The sequence below is a fragment of the Schistocerca gregaria genome, unplaced genomic scaffold, assembly GCF_023897955.1.
Source record: "Schistocerca gregaria isolate iqSchGreg1 unplaced genomic scaffold, iqSchGreg1.2 ptg000008l, whole genome shotgun sequence".
Taxonomy (NCBI): Eukaryota; Metazoa; Arthropoda; class Insecta; order Orthoptera; family Acrididae; genus Schistocerca; species Schistocerca gregaria.
In genome coordinates, this window is record NW_026061700.1 from 1,742,980 (window position 1) to 1,763,825 (window position 20,846).

The 20,846-nt window shown below is 59.4% G+C and overlaps 2 protein-coding genes across 2 annotated transcripts; both read right to left on the reverse strand.

Annotated features, from left to right (window-relative positions):
- Positions 1–7,298: 7,298 nt before the first annotated feature.
- LOC126301103 (uncharacterized) lies at positions 7,299–8,207 on the reverse strand. The gene has a single exon (XM_049991692.1). It carries the CDS (start codon positions 8,205–8,207, stop codon positions 7,299–7,301), a length of 909 nt encoding a protein of 302 aa, XP_049847649.1.
- A 9,849-nt stretch (positions 8,208–18,056) lies between these two features.
- LOC126301104 (uncharacterized) lies at positions 18,057–18,497 on the reverse strand. The gene has a single exon (XM_049991693.1). It carries the CDS (start codon positions 18,495–18,497, stop codon positions 18,057–18,059), a length of 441 nt encoding a protein of 146 aa, XP_049847650.1.
- Positions 18,498–20,846: the final 2,349 nt, after the last annotated feature.

Here is a 20,846-nt window from a genome sequence, read left to right on the forward strand (position 1 = left end):
GGATGAGGAAGTGGCTCTGGTTATTTGCTTCTGTACCATGTCGGGAGGGTAGTTGTGGGATGCGAAAGCCGTTTTCAGGTTGTTGGTGTAATGATTCAGGGATTCAGGACAGCAGCAGATTCGTTTGCCATGAAGGCGTAGGCTGTAGGGAAGGGACCGTTTGATATGGAATGGGTGGCAGCTGCCATAATGGAGGTACTGTTGCTTGTTGGTGGGGTTCATGTGGACGGAATGACCCTCACCAAACTGTCCATTCGCATGAATGGACACAGGCAGACAGTGTTTGTTGGTAATGAGGATCACCCTGTGGCTAAACATGCCTTGGTGCATGGCCAGCACATCTTGGCACAGTGTTACACCGTCTGGGTTATCTGGATACTTTCCACTAACACCAACCTATCCAAACTCCGGAGATGGGAACTTGCCCTTCAATATATCCTCTCTTCCCATTATCCACCAGGCCTCAATCTCTGCTAATTTCAAGTTGCCGCCACTCATACCTCACCTGTCATTCAACGTCATCTTTGCCTCTGCACTTCCGCGTCGACTGACATCTCTGCCCAAACTCTTTGCTTGAAATATGTCTGTTTGTGTCTGTATATATGTGTGTGCGTGTCTGCGAGTGTATACCTATCCTTTTTTTTCTCCTAAGGTAAGTCTTTCCGCACCAAGGATTGGAAGGACTCCTTACCCTCTCCCTTAAAACCAACATCCTTTCATCTTTCCTTTTCCTTCCCTCTTTCCTGACGAAGCAGCCGCCGGTTGCAGAAGCTCGAAATTTTGTGTGTATGTGTGTGTTTGTGTGTTATTTTATTTTATTGTGTCTGTCTACCAGCTCTTTCCTGATTGCTAAGTCTTGGAATCTTTGTTTTTATTATATACAATATCAGTGGAGTTCATTAGAGTAAATTCAGTTGACAATAATGAACTTAGCTGATTTACAAAGATGTCTTGCAAGGATATTGTGACATGTAAATAATCAATGTCCTTCAATACCTACAATTTCCATTGAAGCACATAATACAGTTGCCAAGTCATGGCTCATCTTCTAGTGTGACAGCAGTTATTTGAAGTGGTGCTTAAATTCTCTTCATATTGGGGACACACCTGTTGTCGTATAATCCTAGTAAGCATACTAATGGCTACCGCCGTCATGCAGCCTTCTCTGCTGTTACATTCTAGGCCAAACGGTTGTTGCTTGAAGTTACACTGGAAAACAGACGACCTTTAATCACACCAGTGTTCGATAAAAACTAATAAGTGAACCACTTTACTCAATTCTGAGGCTACTCTTCATGCAGCATTGGAAACTTATGTTGAGGTGGTCAAAAACATAACAAAAAAAGTGCTTTGAGACGAACATATGGTGAAGCTCAAGTGGAAATCATCCGTATATCATTCGTGAACTATAAAAAACAGATTCAGCCAGTTTAAAGAAAGGGCTTTTTGATAGAAATTCAATTTTTTTTACAGGCTCAATGGGCCTGGCCGACCGCACCACATTGCTGCCGCACCTGATGTGCCTGGCCGACCGAACCGCCTAGCAGCCACACCCTTTGGTCATGGAAAACCGCACCGCCTCGCCGCCACACCCGGTGGGCCTGGCCGCCACACCCGGTGGTCCTGCTCTATTGCACCCCATGGTCCTCGTCTGCTGCACCTGATGGACTGGGCTGGCAGCACAGCCTCACAACACCACGAGATAGGCCTGGACATCGGCATGTCCTCACGACTGCACTTGATGGGCCCCGAAGAACACACTGCCTCAATGCCTCACATGATGGGCTTGGGAGAACGCACTGCTTCATTTCCCCAACCGAAAATGTTGGGCCTGCAAGACTGCAGTGCCTCGTCGCCGCAAACCTGATGAGCCTGGCCTATCGCACCCTCAGGGCCTGGCTTGGCAGCACGGCCTCACAACTGCATATATGGGCTTGGACATATGCAATACCTCACGACCGCACCTAATGGGCCTATCCAAAGTGCTGGCCTTGCTATCCTCACATGATGGGCCATGCCAACAGCGCTGACTTCTGACCAAATCAGGTGGGCCTGTCTTACCTCGCTGCCGCACCTGATCCTCCTGGCTGACCGGAGTACCTCACTGACTCACACCTGATGGGCTTTCCTGATTGCAGTGCATCGCCAACTCACCAGAGGCACCTGGCTGACCGCAGTGGAACGCCGCTGGGCCTGGCCGACGGCAGTGACTCATGACCGCACCCGATGGGCCTGGCCGACGGCAGTGCCTCATGACCGCACCCGATGGGCCTGGCCGACACACTGCCTCAGAAACGAAACTGATGTACCTGGCTGACCGCACTTCCTCGCTATCGCACTTGACGGGCCTGGCCGAGACCAGCTGATGGACCTGGCCTACTTAACTGCCAGACTACCACACCCATTGTGCTTTCCCTACCGCACAGCCTTACGAGCACTCCTGATGACTCTAGACCAACACACGGCCTTACGACTGTACCTGATGTGCCTTGCCGACAGCTCTTCCTCACAGGCCTGAGCGACATCTTTGCCTTACGACCCCACTTAATGGGCCTGGCCAACCTCACTGCCTGACAACCACACCCCATGGGCTTGGCTGACCGCATTACCTCAACCACACCTGATGAGTCTAGCCAATCGCACTGCGTCCTGACCGCAACCGATGGGGATGGCCGAACGTACTAAAAGAAGACCACACCCGAGGGAACTGGCCGAACGCACTAACAGAAGACCACACCCGAGGGAACTGGCTAACATCACTGCCTTATGACCGCACCTGATGGCAGACAGCACTGCCTCACGATCGCACATGTTGGGCGTGGCTGACAGCACTGCCTCACGATCTCACATGATGGGCGTGGCTGACAGCACTGCCTCACGATCGCACATGATGGGCGTGGCTGACAGCACAGCCTCATAACCGCAACCGATGAGCCAGGCCTACTTATTGTGACACAACTGCATGTGGTGGTCCTGGCCGACTGCAATGCTTCACGAACGCACCTAATGGCCTGTCCGAAAGCACTGTCACACAACTGCACCTCATGCGACTGTCGGACAGTAATGCCTCAAGACCGCACCTGATGGGCTTGGATGGAACCACTTCATTACAAACACACCTCATTGGCCTTGACGAAAACACTGACTCGCCTGATGGGCCCTTCTGACTGTACCTGATGGGCTTTGCCGCTCCAACCACATGACTACATCAGATGGGCGTGGCCAACTCCACTGCATCACTATCGGATCTGATGGACCTGGCCAAAAGCATTGCTTCACGACTGCACTTGACGGGCCTGCCGACCACACTTCTTTACAACCGCACTTGATGGGCCTGGCCAACTGCACTGATTCACGGCAGCACCCCATGAGCCTCAGCGACCTCACTGTGTGATGAGAGCACACAAAGGGGCTAGCCAACCACACTGCCTGATGACAGCACACAATGGGCCTGGCAGACTGCACGACCTGATGACAGCACACGATGGGCCTAGCCGACCACACTGAGTCATGACAGCACCTCATGGGTCTGGCAGACAGCACTGCCCCATGACTGCACCTGATGGGCCTTGTCGACAGCACTGCCCCATGACTGCACCTGATGGGCCTTGCCGACAGCACTGCCTCACGATTGCACCTCATGCGGCTGGCCGACAGTACTGCCTCAAGGCCACACCTGATGGGCTTGGATGACCCCACTTCATTACGACCACACCTCATTTGCCTGGACAACCACACGGAATCGTCCGATTTGCCTTTCTGACTGTACCTGATGGGGATGGCCGATCCAACCACACGACTACACATTATGGGCCTGGCCAACTCCACTGTGTCACTACCGGATCTGATTGTACTGGAAGAAAGAATTGCCTCATGACTGGACTTGATGGCCTGGCCGACCACACTGCCTCACAACGGCACTTGATGGGCCTGGCGGACCAAACTGCCTGATGGCAGCACACGATGGGCCTGGCCGACCACATTGCCTCATGTCCGCCCATGATGTGCTTGGCCAACAGCTCTGCTTCACGATTGAATGTGTTGGGCCAGGGCGACAGCACTGCCTTGCCGACAGCACTGCCTCACAACTGAACCTGATGGTCCTTGCCGACAGCACTGCCTCACGACTGCACCTGATGGTCCTTGCCAAAATCACTGCCTCGAGACAGCACTTGATTGGCCTTGCTGACAGCACTGCCTCACTACTGCACCTGATGGGCCTTGCTGACAGCACTGCCTCACTACTGCACCTGATGGGCCTTGCTGACAGCACTGCCTCACTAGTGCACCTGATGGGCCTTGCTGACAGCACTGCCTCACTACTGCACCTGATGGGCCTTGCTGACAGCACTGCCTCACTACTGCACCTGATAGGCCTGGCCGACTGCACTGCCTCTCGACCGCACCTGATAAGGATTGGCTTACCGCTACTTTACGACCCCACCCAATTCGCCTGGATGACCACACTTCCTCACAACCACACCAGATGAGCCTCTCCGAACGCACTGCCTCTTGACTGCACATGATGGTCCTTGCCGAACGCACTGCCTCTTGACTGCACATGATGGGCCTGGCCAAACGCACTGCCTCTCGAGTGCACTTCATGCGCCTGGTAGAACGCACTGGCACTCGACTGCACTTGATGGGCCTGGCCAACTGCACTGATTCACGGCAGCACCCGATGGGCCTGAGCGACCTCACTGCCTGATGAGAGCACACGATGGGCCTAGCCGACCGCACTGACTCATAATCACACCTCATGGATCAGGCTGACAGCACTGCCTCACGATTGAATCAAATGGGCCAGGGTGAAAGCACTGCCTCACGATTGAATCTCTTGGGTTAGGGTGACAGCACTGGCTCACGACCTCATTCCTATCGTCTACACCTGATGGGCTTTGCCGATATCACTGCCTTATGTCTGCACCTGATGAGCCTAGCCGACAGCACTGATTCATGACTGCACTTGATGGGCCTGGCCGAACGCAGTGCCTTCGACTGCACTTGATGGGCCTGGCCGAACGCAGTGCCTTCGACTGCACTTGATGGGCCTGGCCGAACGCACTGCCTCTTGACTGCACTTGATGGGCCAGGCCGAACGCACTGCCTCTCCTCTGCACTTGATGGGCCAGGCCGAACGCACTGCCTCTCCTCTGCACTTGATGGGACTCGACCAACGCACTGCCCCTCGTCTGAACTTGATGGGCCTGTCCGAACGCACTGCCTCACGTCTGCACCTGATGGGCCTTGCCGACAGCACTGAATCACGTCTGCACCTGATGGGAATCGCCGACTGCACTGCCTCACGTCTGCACCTGATGGGAATCGCCGACAGCACTGCCTCACGTCTGCACCTGATGTGCTTTGCCGGCAGCACTGCCTAACGTCTGCACTTGATGGGCCTTGCCGGCAGCACTGCCTAACGACTGCACCTGATGGGCCTTGCCGACAGCACTGCCTCACGACTGGACCTGATGGGCCTTGCCGGCAGCCCTGCCTAATGACTGCACCTGATGGGCCTTGACGACAGCACTGCCTCACGACTGCACCTGATGGGCCATGCTGACAGCCCTGCCACACGACTGAACCTCATGCGGCTGGCGGACCGTATTTCCTCAAGGCCACACCTGTTGGGCTAAGATGACCCCACTTCATTACGACCACATATCATAGGCCTGGATGACTACAAGGAATCGCCTGATTGGCCTTTCTGATTGTAACTGATGGGGCTGGCTTGTCCAACCACAGGACTACATCTAATGAGCCTGGCCAACTCTACTCTGTCACTACCAGATCTGATGGACCTCGCCGAAAGCAGTGCCTCATGACTGCACTTGATGGGCATGGCCGACCACACAGCCCCACAACTGCACTTGATGGGCCTGGCCGAACGCACTGATCGCGACTGCACTTGATGGGCCTGGCCGAACGCACAGCCTCTCGTGTGCACTTGATGGGCCTGGCCGAACGCACAGCCTCTCGTGTGCACTTGATGGGCCTGGCCGAACGCACAGCCTCTCGTGTGCACTTGATGGGCCTGGCCGAACGCACAGCCTCTCGTGTGCACTTGATGGGCCTGGCCGAACGCACAGCCTCTCGTGTGCACTTGATGGGCCTGGCCGAACGCACAGCCTCTCGTGTGCACTTGATGGGCCTGGCCGAACGCACAGCCTCTCGTGTGCACTTGATGGGCCTGGCCGAACGCACAGCCTCTCGTGTGCACTTGATGGGCCTGGCCGAACGCACAGCCTCTCGTGTGCACTTGATGGGCCTGGCCGAATGCACAGCCTCTCGTGTGCACTTGATGGGCCTGGCCGAACGCACTGCCTCTCGTCTGCACTTGATGGGCCTGGCCCAACGCACTGCCTCTCGTCTGCACTCGATGGGCCTGGCCCAACGCACTGCCTCTCGTCTGCACTCGATGGGCCTGGCCGAACGCACTGCCTCTCGTCTGCACCCGATGGGCCTGGCCGAACGCACTGCCTCTCGTCTGCACTCGATGGGCCTGGCCGAACGCACTGCCTCTCGTCTGCACTCGATGGGCCTGGCCGAACGCACTGCCTCTCGTCTGCACTCGAAGGGCCTGGCCGAACGCACTGCCTCTCGTCTGCACTCGATGGGCCTCGCCCAACGCACTGCCTCTCGTCTGCACTTGATGGGCCTGTCTGAACGCACTGCCTCTCGTCTGCACTTGATGGGCCTGTCCGAACGCACTGATCACGACTGCACTTGATGGGCCTGGCCTAACGCACTGATCGCGACTGCACTTGATGGGCCTGGCTGAACGCATTGATCGGGACTGCACTTGATGGGCTTGGCCGAACGCACTGAACGCGACTGCACTTGATGGGCTTGGCCGAACACACTGCCTCTCGTCTGCACTTGATGGGCCTGGCAGACAGCACTGCCTCTCGTCTGCAATTGATGGGCCTGTCTGAACGCAGTGCCTCTCGTCTGCACTTGATGGGCCTAGCCGAACGCAGTGCCTCTCGTCTGCACTTGATGGGCCTAGCCGAACGCAGTGCCTCTCGTCTGCACTTGATGAGCCTGGCCAAACGCACTGATCACGACTGCACTTGATAGGCCTGGCCGAACGCACTGCCTCTCGTGTGCACTTGATGGGGCTGGCCGAGTGCACTGCCTCTCTTCTGCACTTGATGGGACTCGACCAACGCACTGCCCCTCGTCTGCACTTGATGGGCCTGTCCGAACGCACTGCCTCACGTCTGCACCTGATGGGCCTTGCCGACAGCACTGCCTAACGTCTGCACCTGATAGGCCTTGCCGACAGCACTGCCTCACGTCTGCACCTGATGGGCCTTGCCGACAGCACTGCCCCACGAACGCACTTGATGGGCCCGGCCGAACGCACTGCCCCACGACAGCACTTGATGGGCCCAGCCGAAAACACTGCCCCACGACAGCACTTGATGTGCCCGGCCGAACGTACTGCCCCACGACAGCACTTGATGGGCCTGGCCGAACGCACTGCCTCTCGTCTGCACTTGATGGGCCCGGCCAAACGCACTGCGTCTCGTCTGCACTTGACGGGCCCGGCCGAACGCACTACCTCTCGTCTGCACTTGATGGGCCCGGCCGAACGCACTGCCTCTCGTCTGAACTTGATGGGACCGGCCGAACGCACTGCCTTTCGTCTGCACTTGATGGGCGCGGCCGAATGCACTGCCTCTCGTCTGCACTTGATGGGCCTGGCCGAACGCACTGCCTCTCTTGTGCACTTGATGGGCCTGTCCGAACGCACTGCCTCTCGTCTGCACTTGATGCGCCTCGCCCAACGCACTGCCTCTCGTCTGCACTTGATGGGCCTGTCCGAACGCACTGTCTCTCGTCTGCACTTGATGTGCCTCTCCGACCGCACTGCCTCTCGTCTGCACTTGATGGGCCCGGCCAAACGCACTGCGTCTCGTCTGCACTTGACGGGCCCGGCCGAACGCACTACCTCTCGTCTGCACTTGATGGGCCCGGCCGAACGCACTGCCTCTCGTCTGAACTTGATGGGACCGGCCGAACGCACTGCCTTTCGTCTGCATTTGATGGGCGCGGCCGAATGCACTGCCTCTCGTCTGCACTTGATGGGCCTGGACGAACGCACTGCCTCTCGTCTGCACTTGATGGGCCTGGACGAACGCACTGCCTCTCGTCTGCACATGATTGGCCTGGCCAAACGCACTGCCTCTCGTCTGCATTTCATGGGCCTGGCTGAAAGCACTGCCTCACAACTGCACCTGTTGGGCTTTGCCGACAGCACTGCCCCACGATCGCACATGATGGGAACGGCCGAACGCACTGCCCCACGACAGCACTTGATGGGCCCGGCCGAAAACACTGCCCCACGACAGCACTTGATGTGCCCGGCCGAAAACACTGCCCCACGACAGCACTTGATGTGCCCGGCCGAACGCACTGCCCCACGACAGCACTTGATGGGCCCGGCCGAACGCACTGCCTCTCGTCTGCACTTGATGGGCCCGGCCAAACACACTGCGTCTCGTCTGCACTTGATGGGCCCGGCCGAACGCACTACCTCTCGTCTGCACTTGATGGGCCCGGCCGAACGCACTGCCTCTCGTCTGAACTTGATGGGACTGGCCGAACGCACTGCCTTTCGTCTGCACTTGATGGGCGCGGCCGAACGCACTGCCTCTCGTCTGCACTTGATGGGCCTGGCCGAACGCACTGCCTCTCGTCTGCACTTGATGGGCGTGACCGAACGCACTGCCCCTCGTCTGCACTTGATTGTCCTGGCCGAACGCACTGCCTCTAGTCAGCACTTGATTGTCCTGGCCGAACGCACTGCCTCTCGTCTGCACTTGATTGTCCTGGCCGAACGCACTGCCTCTCGTCTGCACTAGATGAGCCTTGCCGTTCGCACTGCCTCTCGTCTGCACTAGATGGCCTGGCTGAACGCACTGCCTCTCGTTTGCACTTGATGGGCCTGGCCGAACGCACTGCCTCTCGTCTGTACTTGATGGGCCTGGCTGAACGCACTGCCTCTCGTCTGCACTTGATGGGCCTGGCCGTACGCACTGCCTCTCGTCTGCACTAGATGGGCCTGGCTGAACGCACTGCCTCTCGTCTGCACTTGATGGGCCTGGCCGACCGCACTGCCTCTCGGCTGCACTTGATGGGCCTGGCCGAACGCACTGCCTCTCGTCTGTACTTGATGGGCCTGGCCGAACGCACTGCCTCTCGTCTGTACTTGATGGGCCTGGCCGAACGCACTGCCTCTCGTCTGCACTTGATGGGAATGGCCGATCGCACTGCCTCTCGTCTGCACTTGATGGGCCTGGCCGAACGCACTGCCTCTCGTCTGCACTTGATGGGCCTGGCCGAACGCACTACCTCTCGTCTGCACTTGATGGGCCTGGCGAACGCACTGCCTCTCGTATGCACTTGACAGGGCTGGCCGAACGCACTGCCTCTCGTATGCACTTGACAGTGCTGGCCGAACGCACTGCCTCTCGTATGCACTTGACAGGGCTGGCCGAATGCACTACCTCTCGTCTGCACTTGATGGGCCCGGCCGAACGAACTGCCCCACGACTGCACTTGATGGGCCTGGCTGAACGCACTGCCTCTCGTCAGCACTTGATGGGCCTGGCCCAACGCACTGCCTCTCGTCTGCACTTGATGGGTGTGGTCGAACGCACTGCTACTCGTCTGCAATTGATGGGCCTGGCTGAACGCACTGCCTCTTTCACTTGGTTGGCCGGGCCGAATGCACTGCCTCTTTCACTTGGTTGGCCTGGCCGAACGCACTGCCTCTTTCACTTGGTTGGCATGGCCGAACGCACTGCCTCTTTCACTTGGTGGTACTGGCCGAACGCACTGGTTCTTCTCTGCACTTGATGGGCCTGGCCGAACGCACTACCTCTCGTCAGCACTTGATGGGCCTGGCCGAACGAACTACCTCTCGTCTGCACTTGATGGGCCTGGCCGTACGCACTGCCTCTCGTATGACCTTGATAGGGCTGGCCAAACGCACTGCCTCTCGTCCACACTTGATGGGTCTCGCCGAACGAACTGCCTCTCGTCTGCACTTGATTTGCCTGGCCGAACGCACTGCCTCTCGTCTACAATTGATGGGCCTAGCCGAACGCACTGCTACTCGTCTGCAATTGATGGGCCTGGCTGAATGCACTGCCTCTTTCACTTGGTTGGCCTGGCCGAACGCACTGCCTCTTTCACTTGGTGGGCCTGTCCGAACGCACTGCCTCTCGTCTGCAGTTGATGGGCTCGGCCGAACGCACTGCCTCTCGTCTGCAGTTGATGGGCCTATCCGAACGCACTGCCTCTCGTCTGCAGTTGATGGGCCTGGCCGAACGCACTGCCTCTCGTCTGCACCAGATGGGCCTGGCCGAACGCACTGCTACTCGTCTGCAATTGATGGGCCTGGCTGAATGCAATGCCTCTTTCACTTGGTGGGCCTGTCCGAACGCACTGCCTCTTTCACTTGGTGGGCCTGTCTTAACGCACTGCCTCTTTCACTTGGTGGGCCTGTTTGAACGCACTGCCTCTCATCTGCACTTGATAGGTCCTGGCCGAACGCACTGCCTCTCGTCTGCACTTGACGGGCCAGGCCGAACGCACTGCCTCTCGTCTGAACTTCATGGGCCTTGCTGACAGCACTGCCTCACGTCTGAACCTGATGTGCCTTGCTGACAGCACTGAATCACGTCTCAACCTGATGTGCCTTGCCGACAGCACTGCCTCACATTTACACCTGACGTGCCTTGCTGACAGCACTGCCCCACGTTTCCACCTGATGGGCCTGGCCGAACGCACTGCCTCTTTCACTTGGTTGGCATGGCCGAACGCACTGCCTCTTGTCTGCACTTGACGGGCCAGGCCGAACGCACTGCCTCTTTCACTTGGTTGGCATGGCCGAACGCACTGCCCCATTCACTTGGTTGGCATGGCCGAACGCACTGCCTCTCGTCTGCACTTGGTGGGCCTGGCCGAACGCACTGCTTCTCGTCTGCACTTGGTGGGCCTGGCCGAACGCACTACCTCTCGTCTGAACTTGATGGGTCTGGCCGAACTCACTGCCTCTCGTCTACACATGATGGGCCTGGCCGAACGTACTGCCTCTCGTCTGCAATTGATGGGCCTAGCCGAACGCACTGCTACTCGTCTGCAATTGATGGGCCTGGCTGAATGCACTGCCTCTTTCACTTGGTGGGCCTGTCCGAACGCACTGCCTCTTTCACTTGGTGGGCCTGTCCGAACGCACTGCCTCTCTCACTTGGTGGGCCTGTCCGAACGCACTGCCTCTTTCACTTGGTGGGCCTGTCCGAACGCACTGCCTCTTTCACTTGGGGGGCCTGTCCGAACGCACTGCCTCTTTCACTTGGTGGGCCTGTCCGAACGCACTGCCTCTCGTCCGCAGTTGATGGGCCTGGCCGAACGCACTGCCTCTCATCTGCACTTTATGGTCCTGGCCGAACGCACTGCCTCTCATCTGCACTTGATGGGCCTGGCCGAACGCACTGCCTCTCATCTGCACTTGATGGGCCTGGCAGATTGCACTGCCTCTCATCTGCACTTGATGGGCCTGGCAGATTGCACTGCCTCTCGTCTGCACTGGATGGGCCTGGCCGAACGCACTGCCTCTCGTCTGCATTTGATGGGCTTGGCCGAACGCACTGCCTCTCGTCTGAACTTCATGGGCCTTTCTGACAGCACTGCCTCACGTCTGAAACTGATGTGCCTTGCCGACAGCACAGCCTCACGTCTGAACCTGATGTGCCTTTGCTGACAGCACTGCCTCACATTTACACCTGATGTGCCTTGCCGACAGCACTGCCTCACGTTTCCACCTGATGGGCCTGGCCGTCCGCACTGCCTCTCGTCTGCACCTGATGGGCATGGCCGAACGCACTGCCTCTCGTCTGCACCTGATGGGCATGGCCGAACGCACTGCCTCTCATCTGCACCTGATGGGCCTGGCCGAACGCACTGCCTCTCATCTGCACTTGATGGGCCTGGCCGATTGCACTGCTTCTCGTATGCACTTCATAGGGCTGGCCGAACGCACTGTATCTCGTATGCACTTGATAGGGCTGGCCGAACGCACAGCGTCTCGTATGCACTTGATAGGGCTGGATGAACGCACTGCCTCTCGTCTCCACTTGATAGGTCCTGGCCGAACGCACTGCCTCTCGTCTGCACTTGATGGTCCTTGCCGAACACACTGCCGCACGACTGCACTTGATGGGCCAGGCCGAACGCACTGCCTCTTTCACTTGGTTGGCATGGCCGAACGCACTGCCCCTTTCACTTGGTTGGCATGGCCGAACGCACTGCCCCTTTCACTTGGTTGGCTTTGCCGAACGCACTGCCTCTCGTCTGTACTTGGTTGGCCTGGCCGAACGCACTGCCTCTCGTCTGCACTTGGTGGGCCTGGCCGAACGCACTACCTCTCGTCTGAACTTGATGGGTCTGGCCGAACTCACTGCCTCTCGTCTGCACTTGATGGGCCTTGCAAATCGCACTGCATCTCGTCTGCAATTGGTGGGCCTGGCTGAACGCACTGCCTCTCGTCTGCACTTGGTGGGCCTGTCCGAACGCACTGCCTCTCGTCTGCACTTGGTGGGCCTGTCCGAACGCACTACCTCTTGTCGCACATGGTGTCCCTGGCCTGCCTCTCGTCTGCACTTGGTGGGCATGGCCGAACGCACTGCCTCTCGTCTGCACTTGGTGGGCCTGTCCGAACGCACTGCCTCTCGTCCGCACATGGTGTGCCTTGCCTGCCTCTCGTCTGCACTTGGTGGCCATGGCCGAACGCACTGACTCTCGTCTGCACTCGGTGGGCCTGGCCGAACGCACTGCCTCTCGTCTGTACTTGGTGGGCCTGGCCGAACGCACTGCTTCTCGTCAGCACTTGGTGGGCCTGGCCGAACGCACTGCCTCACGTCTGCACTTGGTGGGCCTGGACGAACGCACTGCCTCCCGTCTGCACTTGGTGGGCCTGGCCGAACGCACTGCCTCTCGTCTGCACTTGGTGGGCCCAGCCGAACGCACTGCCTCTCATCTGCACTTGGTGGGCCAAGCCGAACGCACTGCCTCTCGTCTGCACTTGGTGGGCCCGGCCGAACGCACTGCCTCTCGTCTGCACTTGGTGGGCCTGGCCGAACGCACTATCTCTCGTCTGCACTTGGTGGGCCTGGCCGATCGCACTGCCTCTCGTCTGCACTTGGTGGGCCTGGCCGATCGCACTGCCTCTCGTCTGCACTTGGTGGGCCTGGGTGAAAGCACTGCCTCTCGTCTGCACCTGATGGGCCTGGCCGAACGCACTGCCTCTCGTCTGAACCTTATGTGCCTTGCTGACAGCTCTGCCTCACGTCTGAACCTTATGTGCCTTGCCGACAGCACTGCCTCACGTTTCCACCTGAAGGGCCTGGACGGAAGCACTGCCTCTTGTCTGCACCTGATGGGCCTGGCCGAACGCACTGCCTCTTGTCTGCACCTGACGGGCCTGGCCGAACGCACTGCCTCTTTCACTTGGTTGGCATGGCAGAACGCACTGCATCTCATCTTTCCTTGATTGGAAAGGCCGAACGCACTGCCTTTCGTCTGCACTTGATGTGCCTGGCCGAACGCACTGCCTTTCGTCTGCAATTGATGTGCCTGGATGAACGCGCTGCCTCTCGTATGCACTTCATAGGGCTAGCCGAACGCGCTGCCTATCGTCTGCACTTGAGGGGCCTGACCGAACGCGCTGTCTCTCGTCTGCACCTCATGGGCCTCGACGAACGCACTGCCTCTCGTCTGCACCTGATGGGCTTGGCCGAACGCACTGCCTCTCGTCTGCACCTGATGGGCCTGGCCGAATGCACTGCCTCTCGTCTGCACCTGATGGGCCTGGCCGAACGCATTGCCTCTTTCACTTGGTTGGCTTGGTTGTACGCACTGCCTCTTTCACTTGGTTGGCATGGCCGACGCACTGCCTCTCGTCTGCACTTGGTGGGCCTGGTCGAACGCACTGCCTCTCGTCTGCACTTGGTGGGCCTGGTCGAACGCACTGCCTCTCGTCTGCACTTGGTGGGCCTGGTCGAACCCACTGCCTCTCGTCTGCACTTGGTGGGCCTGGCCCAACGCACTGCCTCTCGTCTGTACTTGGTGGGCCTGGCCGAACGCACTGCTTCTCGTCTGCACTTGGTGGGCCTAGCCGAACGCACCGCCTCTCGTCTGCACTTGGTGGGTCTGGCCGAACGGACTGCCTCTCGTCTGCACTTGGTGGACCTGGCCGAACGCGCTGCCTCTCGTCTGCACTTGGTGGGCCTGGCCGAACGCACTGCCTCTCTTCTGCACTTGGTGGGCCTGACCGAACGCACTGCCTCTTTTCTGCACTTGGTGGGCCTGGCCCAACACACTGCCTCTCGTCTGCACTTGGTGCACCTGGCCCAACGCACTGCCTCTCGTCTGCACTTAGTGGGCCTGGAGCTACGCACTGCCTCTCGTCTGCACTTGGTGAGCCTGGCCGAACGCGCTGCTTCTGTCTGCAGTTAGTAAGCCTGACCGATCGCACTGCCTCTCGTCTGCACTCGATGGGCCTGGCCGAACGCACTGCCTCACGTCTGCACTCGATGGGCCTGGCCGAACGCACTCCTCTCGTCTGCACTCGATGGTCCCGGCCGAACGCACTGCCTCTCGTCTGCACTTGGTGGTTCTGACCGAACGCACTGCCTCTCGTCTGCACTTGGTGGTTCTGACCGAACGCACTGCCTCTCGTCTGCACTTGGTGGTTCTGACCGAACGCACTGCCTCTCGTCTGCACTTGGTGGTTCTGACCGAACGCACTGCCTCTCGTCTGCACTTGGTGGTTCTGACCGATTGCACTGAATCTCGTCTGCACTTGGTGGGCCTGGCCCAAAGCACTGCCTCTCGTCTGCACTTGGTGGGCCTGGCCCAATGCATTGCCTTTCGTCTGCACTTGGTGGGCCTGGAACAACGCACTGCCTCACGACTGCACCTTGATGGGCTTTAGTGACAGCACTGCCCCACGACTGTACCTGATGTGCCCGTTCGAACGCACTGCCCCACGACTGTATTTGATGGGCCCGGCCGAACGCACTGCCACACGACTGCACTTGATGCGCCCGGCCGAACGCACTGCCCCATGACTGCACCTGATGGGCCCGGCCGAACACACTGCCTCTCGTCTTCACTTGATGGGAACGGAAGAACGCACAACCTCTCGAATGCAATTGATGGGCCTGGCCGAACGCACTACCTCTCGTCTGCACTTGATGGGCCTGGCCAAACGCACTGCCTCTCCTCTGCACTTGATGGTCCTGGCCGAACGCACTGCATCTCGTATGCACTTGATAGGGCTGGCCGAACGCGCTGCCTCTCGTCAGCACTTGATAGGGCTGACCGAACGCGCTGCCTCTCATCTGCACCTGATGGGCCTTGCTGAATGCGCTGCGTCTCGTCTGCACTTGATGGGATTGGCCGAACGCACTGCCTCTCGTCTGCACTCGATGGGCCTGGCCGAACGCACTGCCTCTCGTCTGCACTCGATGGTCCTGGCCGAACGCACTGCCTCTCGTCTGCACTCGATGGTCCTGGCCGAACGCACTGCCTCTCGTCTCCACTCGATGGGCCTGGTCGAACGCACTGCCTCTCGTCTGCAGTCGATGTGCCTGGTCGAACGCACTGCCTCTAGTCTGCACTTGGTGGGCCTGTCCAAACGCACTGCCTCTCGTCTGCACTTGGTGGGCCTGTCCAAACGCACTGCCTCTCGTCTGCACTTGGTGGCCCTGTCCAAATGCACTGCCTCTCGTCTGTACTTGGTGGGCCTGGCCGAACGCACTGCCTCCCGACTGCACTTGGTTTGCATGGCCGAACGCACTTCCTCACGTCTGCACTTGGTGGAGCTGGCCGAACGCACTGCCTCTCGTCTGCACTTGGTGGGCTTGGCCGAACGCACTGCCTCTCGTCTGCGCTTGGTGCGACTGGGTGAACGCACTGCCTCTCGTCTGCACTTGGTGGGGATGGCCGAACGCACTGCCTCTCGTCTGCACCTGATGGGCCTGGCCGAACGCAATGCCTTTCGTCTGCACTTGATGTGCCTGGATGAACGCGCTGCCTCTCGTATGCACTTGATAGGGCTGGCCGAACGCGCTGCCTCTCGTCTGCACTTGATAATGCTGGCCGAACGCGCTGCCTCTCGTCTGCACTTGATAGGGCTGGCCGAACGAGCTGCCTCTCGTCTGCACTTGATAGGGCTGGCCGAACGGGGTGCCTCTCGTCTGCACTTGATAGGGCTGGCCGAACGGGCTGCCTCTCGTCTGCACTTGATAGTTCTGTCCGAACGCGCTGCCTCTAGTCTGCACTTGAGGGGCCTAACCGAACGCGCTGACTCTCGTCTGCACCTGATGGGCTTGGCCAAACACACTGCCTCACGACTGCACCTGATGGGCTTTGCCGACAGCACTGCCTCACGACTATACCTGATGTGCCCGACTGAACGCACTGTCCCAAGACTGCACTTGATGTGCCTGGCCGAACGCACTGCCTCTTGTCTGCACTCGATGGGCCTGGCCAGAACGCACTGCCTCTCGTCAAGTGCACTGGCTTCGAGTGCACTTGATCCGACTTGCTGACAGCACTGCCTCACGTCTGAAACTTATGTGCCTTGCTGACAGCACTGCTTCACGTCTGAGCCTGATGTGCCTTGCCGACAGCACCGCCTCACGTCTGAACTTGATGTGCATTGCCGACAGCACTGCCTCGCGTCTGAACCTGAGGTGCCTTGCCGACATCACTGCCTCACGTCTGAACCTGATGTGCCTTGCCGACTGCACTGCCTCACGTTTACACCTGATGGGCCTGGCCGAAAGCACTGCCTCTCCTCTGCACCTGATGGGCCTTTCCAAATTCACTGCCTCTCGTCTGCACCTGATGGGCCTGGCCGAACGCACTGCCTCTCGTCTGCACCTGATGGGCCTGGCGGAACGCACTGCCTCTCGTCTGCACCTGATGGACCTGGCCGAACGCACTGCCTCTTTCACTTGGTTGGCTTGGCCGTATGCACTGCCTCTTTCACTTGGTTGGCATGGCCGAACGCGCTGCCTCTCGTCTTCACTTGATGGGAACGGCAGAACGCACTGCCTCTCGTCTGCACCTGATGGGCCTGGCCGAACGCAATGCCTTTCGTTTGCACTTGATGTGCCTGGATGAACGCGCTGCCTCTCGTATGCACTTGATAGGGCTGGCCGAACGCGCTGCCTCTCGTCTGCACTTGATAATGCTGGCCGAACGCACTGCCTCTCGTCTGCACTTGAGGGGCCTGACCGAACGCACTGCCTCACGTCTGGACCTGATGGGCCTGGCCGAACGCACTGCCTCGCGTCTGGACCTGATGGGCCTGGCCGAACGCACTGCCTCTCGTCTGAACCTGATGGGCCTGGCCGAACGCACTGCCTCTCGTCTGCACTTGGTGGACCTGGCCGAACGCACTGTTTCAGTCTGCAGTTGGTAAGCCTGGCCGATCAGACTGCATCTCGTCTGCACTTGCTGGGCCTGGCCGAACGCACTGCTTCTCGTCTGCACTTGGTGGGCCTGGCCGAACGCATTGAAACTCGTCTGCACTTGAACGCACTGCCTCACGACTGCAACTTGATGGGCTTTTAGTGACAGCACTGCCCCACGACTGTACAAGATGTGCCCGGCCGATCGCACTGACCCACGTCTGAACTTGATGGGCCCGGCCGAACGCACTGCACCATGACTGCACTTGATGGTCCCGGCCGAACGCACCACCCCACAACTGCACTTGATGGGCCCGGCCGAACGCACTGCCCCATGACTGCACCTGATGGGCCTGGCCGAACGCACTGCCTCTCGTATGCACTTGATAGGCCTGACCGAACGCGCTGCCTCTCGTCTGCACTTGAGGGGCCTGACCGAACGCGCTGCCTCTCGTCTGCACTTGAGGGGCCTGACCGAACGCGCTGCCTCTCTTCTGCACATGGTGGGCCTGTCCAAACGCACTGCCTCTCGTCTGCACTTGGTGGGCCTGGCCGAACTCACTGCCTCCCGACTGCACTTGGTGGGCATTGCCGAACGCACTTCCTCACGTCTGCACTTGGTGGAGCTGGCCGAACGCACTGCCTCTCGTCTGCACTTGGTGGGCCTGGCCGAACGCACTGCCTCTCATCTGCGCTTGTTGCGACTGGGTGAACGCACTGCCTCTCGTCTGCACTTGGTGGGGACGGCCGAACGCACTGCCTCTCGTCTGCACTTGGTGGGCCCTGCCGAACGCACTGCCTCTCGTCTGCACTTGGTGGGACCGGCCGAACGCACTGCCTTTCGTCTGCACTTGGTGGTCCCGGCCAAACGCACTGCCACTCGTCTGCACTTGGTGGGCCTGGCCGAACGCACTGTCTCTCGTCTGCACTTGGTGGGCCTGGCCGATCGCACTGCCTCTCGTCTGCAATTGTTGGGCCTGGGTGAACGCACTGCTTCATGTCTGCACTAGATGGGCCTGGCCGAACGCACTGGCTTTGAGTGCACTTGATCCGACATGCTGACAGCACTGCCTCACGTCTGAACCTTATGTGCCTTGCCGACAGCACTGCCTCACGTCTGAACCTGATGTGCCTTGCCGACTGCACTGCCTCACGTTTACACCTGATGGGCCTGGCCGAAAGCACTGCCTCTCGTCTGCACCTGATGGGACTTTCCAAGTGCACTGCCTCTCGTCTGCACCTGATGGGCCTGGCCGAACGCACTGCCTCTCGTCTGCACCTGATGGGCCTGGCCGATCGCACTGCCTCTCATCTCTACTTGATGTGCCTGGATGAACGCGCTGCCTCTCGTATGAACTTGATAGGGCTGGCCGAACGCGCCGCCTCTCGTCTGCACTTGATACTGCTGGCCGAACGCACTGCCTCTCGTCTGCACTTGAGGGGCCTGACCGAACGCGCTGCCTCTCGTCTGGACCTGATGGGCCTGGCCGAACGCAATGCCTCTCGTCTGAACCTGATGGGCCTGGCCGAACGCACTGCCTATCATCTGCACCTGATGGGCCTGGCCAAACGCACTGCCTCTCGTCTGCACTTGGTGGGCCTGGCCGAACGCACTGCCTATCGTCTGCACCTGATGGGCCTGGCCGAACGCACTGCCTCTCGTCTGCACTCAGTGGGCCTGGCCGAACGCACTGCCACTCGTCTGCACTTGGTGGGCCTGGCCGAACGCACTGCCTCACGACTGCACCTTGATGGGCTTTAGTGACAGCACTGCCCCACGACTGTACAAGATGTGCCCGTCCGATCGCACTGACCCACGACTGCACTTGATGGGCCCGGCCGAACGCACTGCACCATGACTGCACTTGATGGTCCCGGCCGAACGCACTGACCCACGACTGCACTTGATGGACCCGGCCGAACGCACCACCCCACGACTGCACTTGATGGGCCCGGCCGAACGCACTGCCCCACAACTGCACCTGATGGGCCCGGCCGAACACACTGCCTCTCATCTTCACTTGATGGGAACGGAAGAACGCACTATCACTCGTCTGCACTTGATGGGCCTGGCCGAACTCACTGCTTCTCGTCTACACTTGATGGGCCTGGCCGAATGCGCTGCCTCTCGTCTGCACTTGATAGGGCTGGCCGAACGCGCTGCCTCTCGTCTGCACTTGATAGGGCTGGCCGAACGCGCTGCCTCTCGTCTGCACTTGATAGGGCTTGCCGAACGCTCTGCCTCTCGTCTGCACTTGATAGGGCTGGCCGAACGAGCTGCCTCTAGTCTGCACTTGAGGGGCCTAACCGAACGCGCTCACTCTCGTCTGCACCTGATGGGCCTAACCGAACGCGCTCACTCTCGTCTGCACCTGATGGGCCTTGCTGAATGCGCTGCGTCTCGTCTGCACCTGATGGGCTTGGCCAAACACACTAACTCACGAATGCACCTGATGGGCTTTGCCGACAGCACTGCCTCACGACAATACCTGATGTGCCCGACCGAACGCACTGCCCAACACTGCACTTGATGTGCCTGGCCGAACGCACTGCCTCTCGTCTGCACTCGATGGGCCTGGCCGAACGCACTGCCTCTCGTCTGCACTCGATGGGAATGGCCGAACGCACTGCCTCTCGTCTGCCCTCGATGGGCCTGGTCGAATGCACTGCCTCTATTCTGCACTCGATGGGCCTGGTCGAACGTACTGCCTCTCGTCAGCACTTGATGGGCCTGTCCAAACGCACTGCCTCTCGTCTGCACTTGGTGGGACTGGCCGAACGCACTGCCTCCCGACTGCACTTGGTGGGCCTGGCCGAGCGCACTGCCTCCCGACTGCACTTGGTGGGCCTGGCCAAACGCACTGCCTCACGTCTGCACTTGGTGGGCCTGGACGAACGCACTGACTCTCGTCTGCACTTGGTGGGCCTGGCCGAACGCACTGCTTCTCGTCTGCACTTGGTGTGCCTGGCCGAACGCACTGCATCTCGTCTGCACTTGGTGGACCTGGTCGAAAGCACTGCCTCTCGTCAGCACTTGATGGGCCTGTCCAAACGCACTGCCTCTCGTCTGCACTTGGTGGGCCTGGCCGAACGCACTGCCTCCCGACTGCACTTGGTGGGCCTGGCCGAACGCACTGCCTCTCGACTGCACTTGGTGGGCATGGCCAAACGCACTGCCTCACGTCTGCACTTGGTGGGCCTGGACGAACGCACTGACTCTCGTCTGCACTTGGTGGGCCTGGCCGAACGCACTGCTTCTCATCTGCACTTGGTGTGCCTGGCCGAACGCACTGCTTCTCGTCTGCACTTGGTGGGCCTGGCCGAACGCACTGCCTCACGTCTGCACTT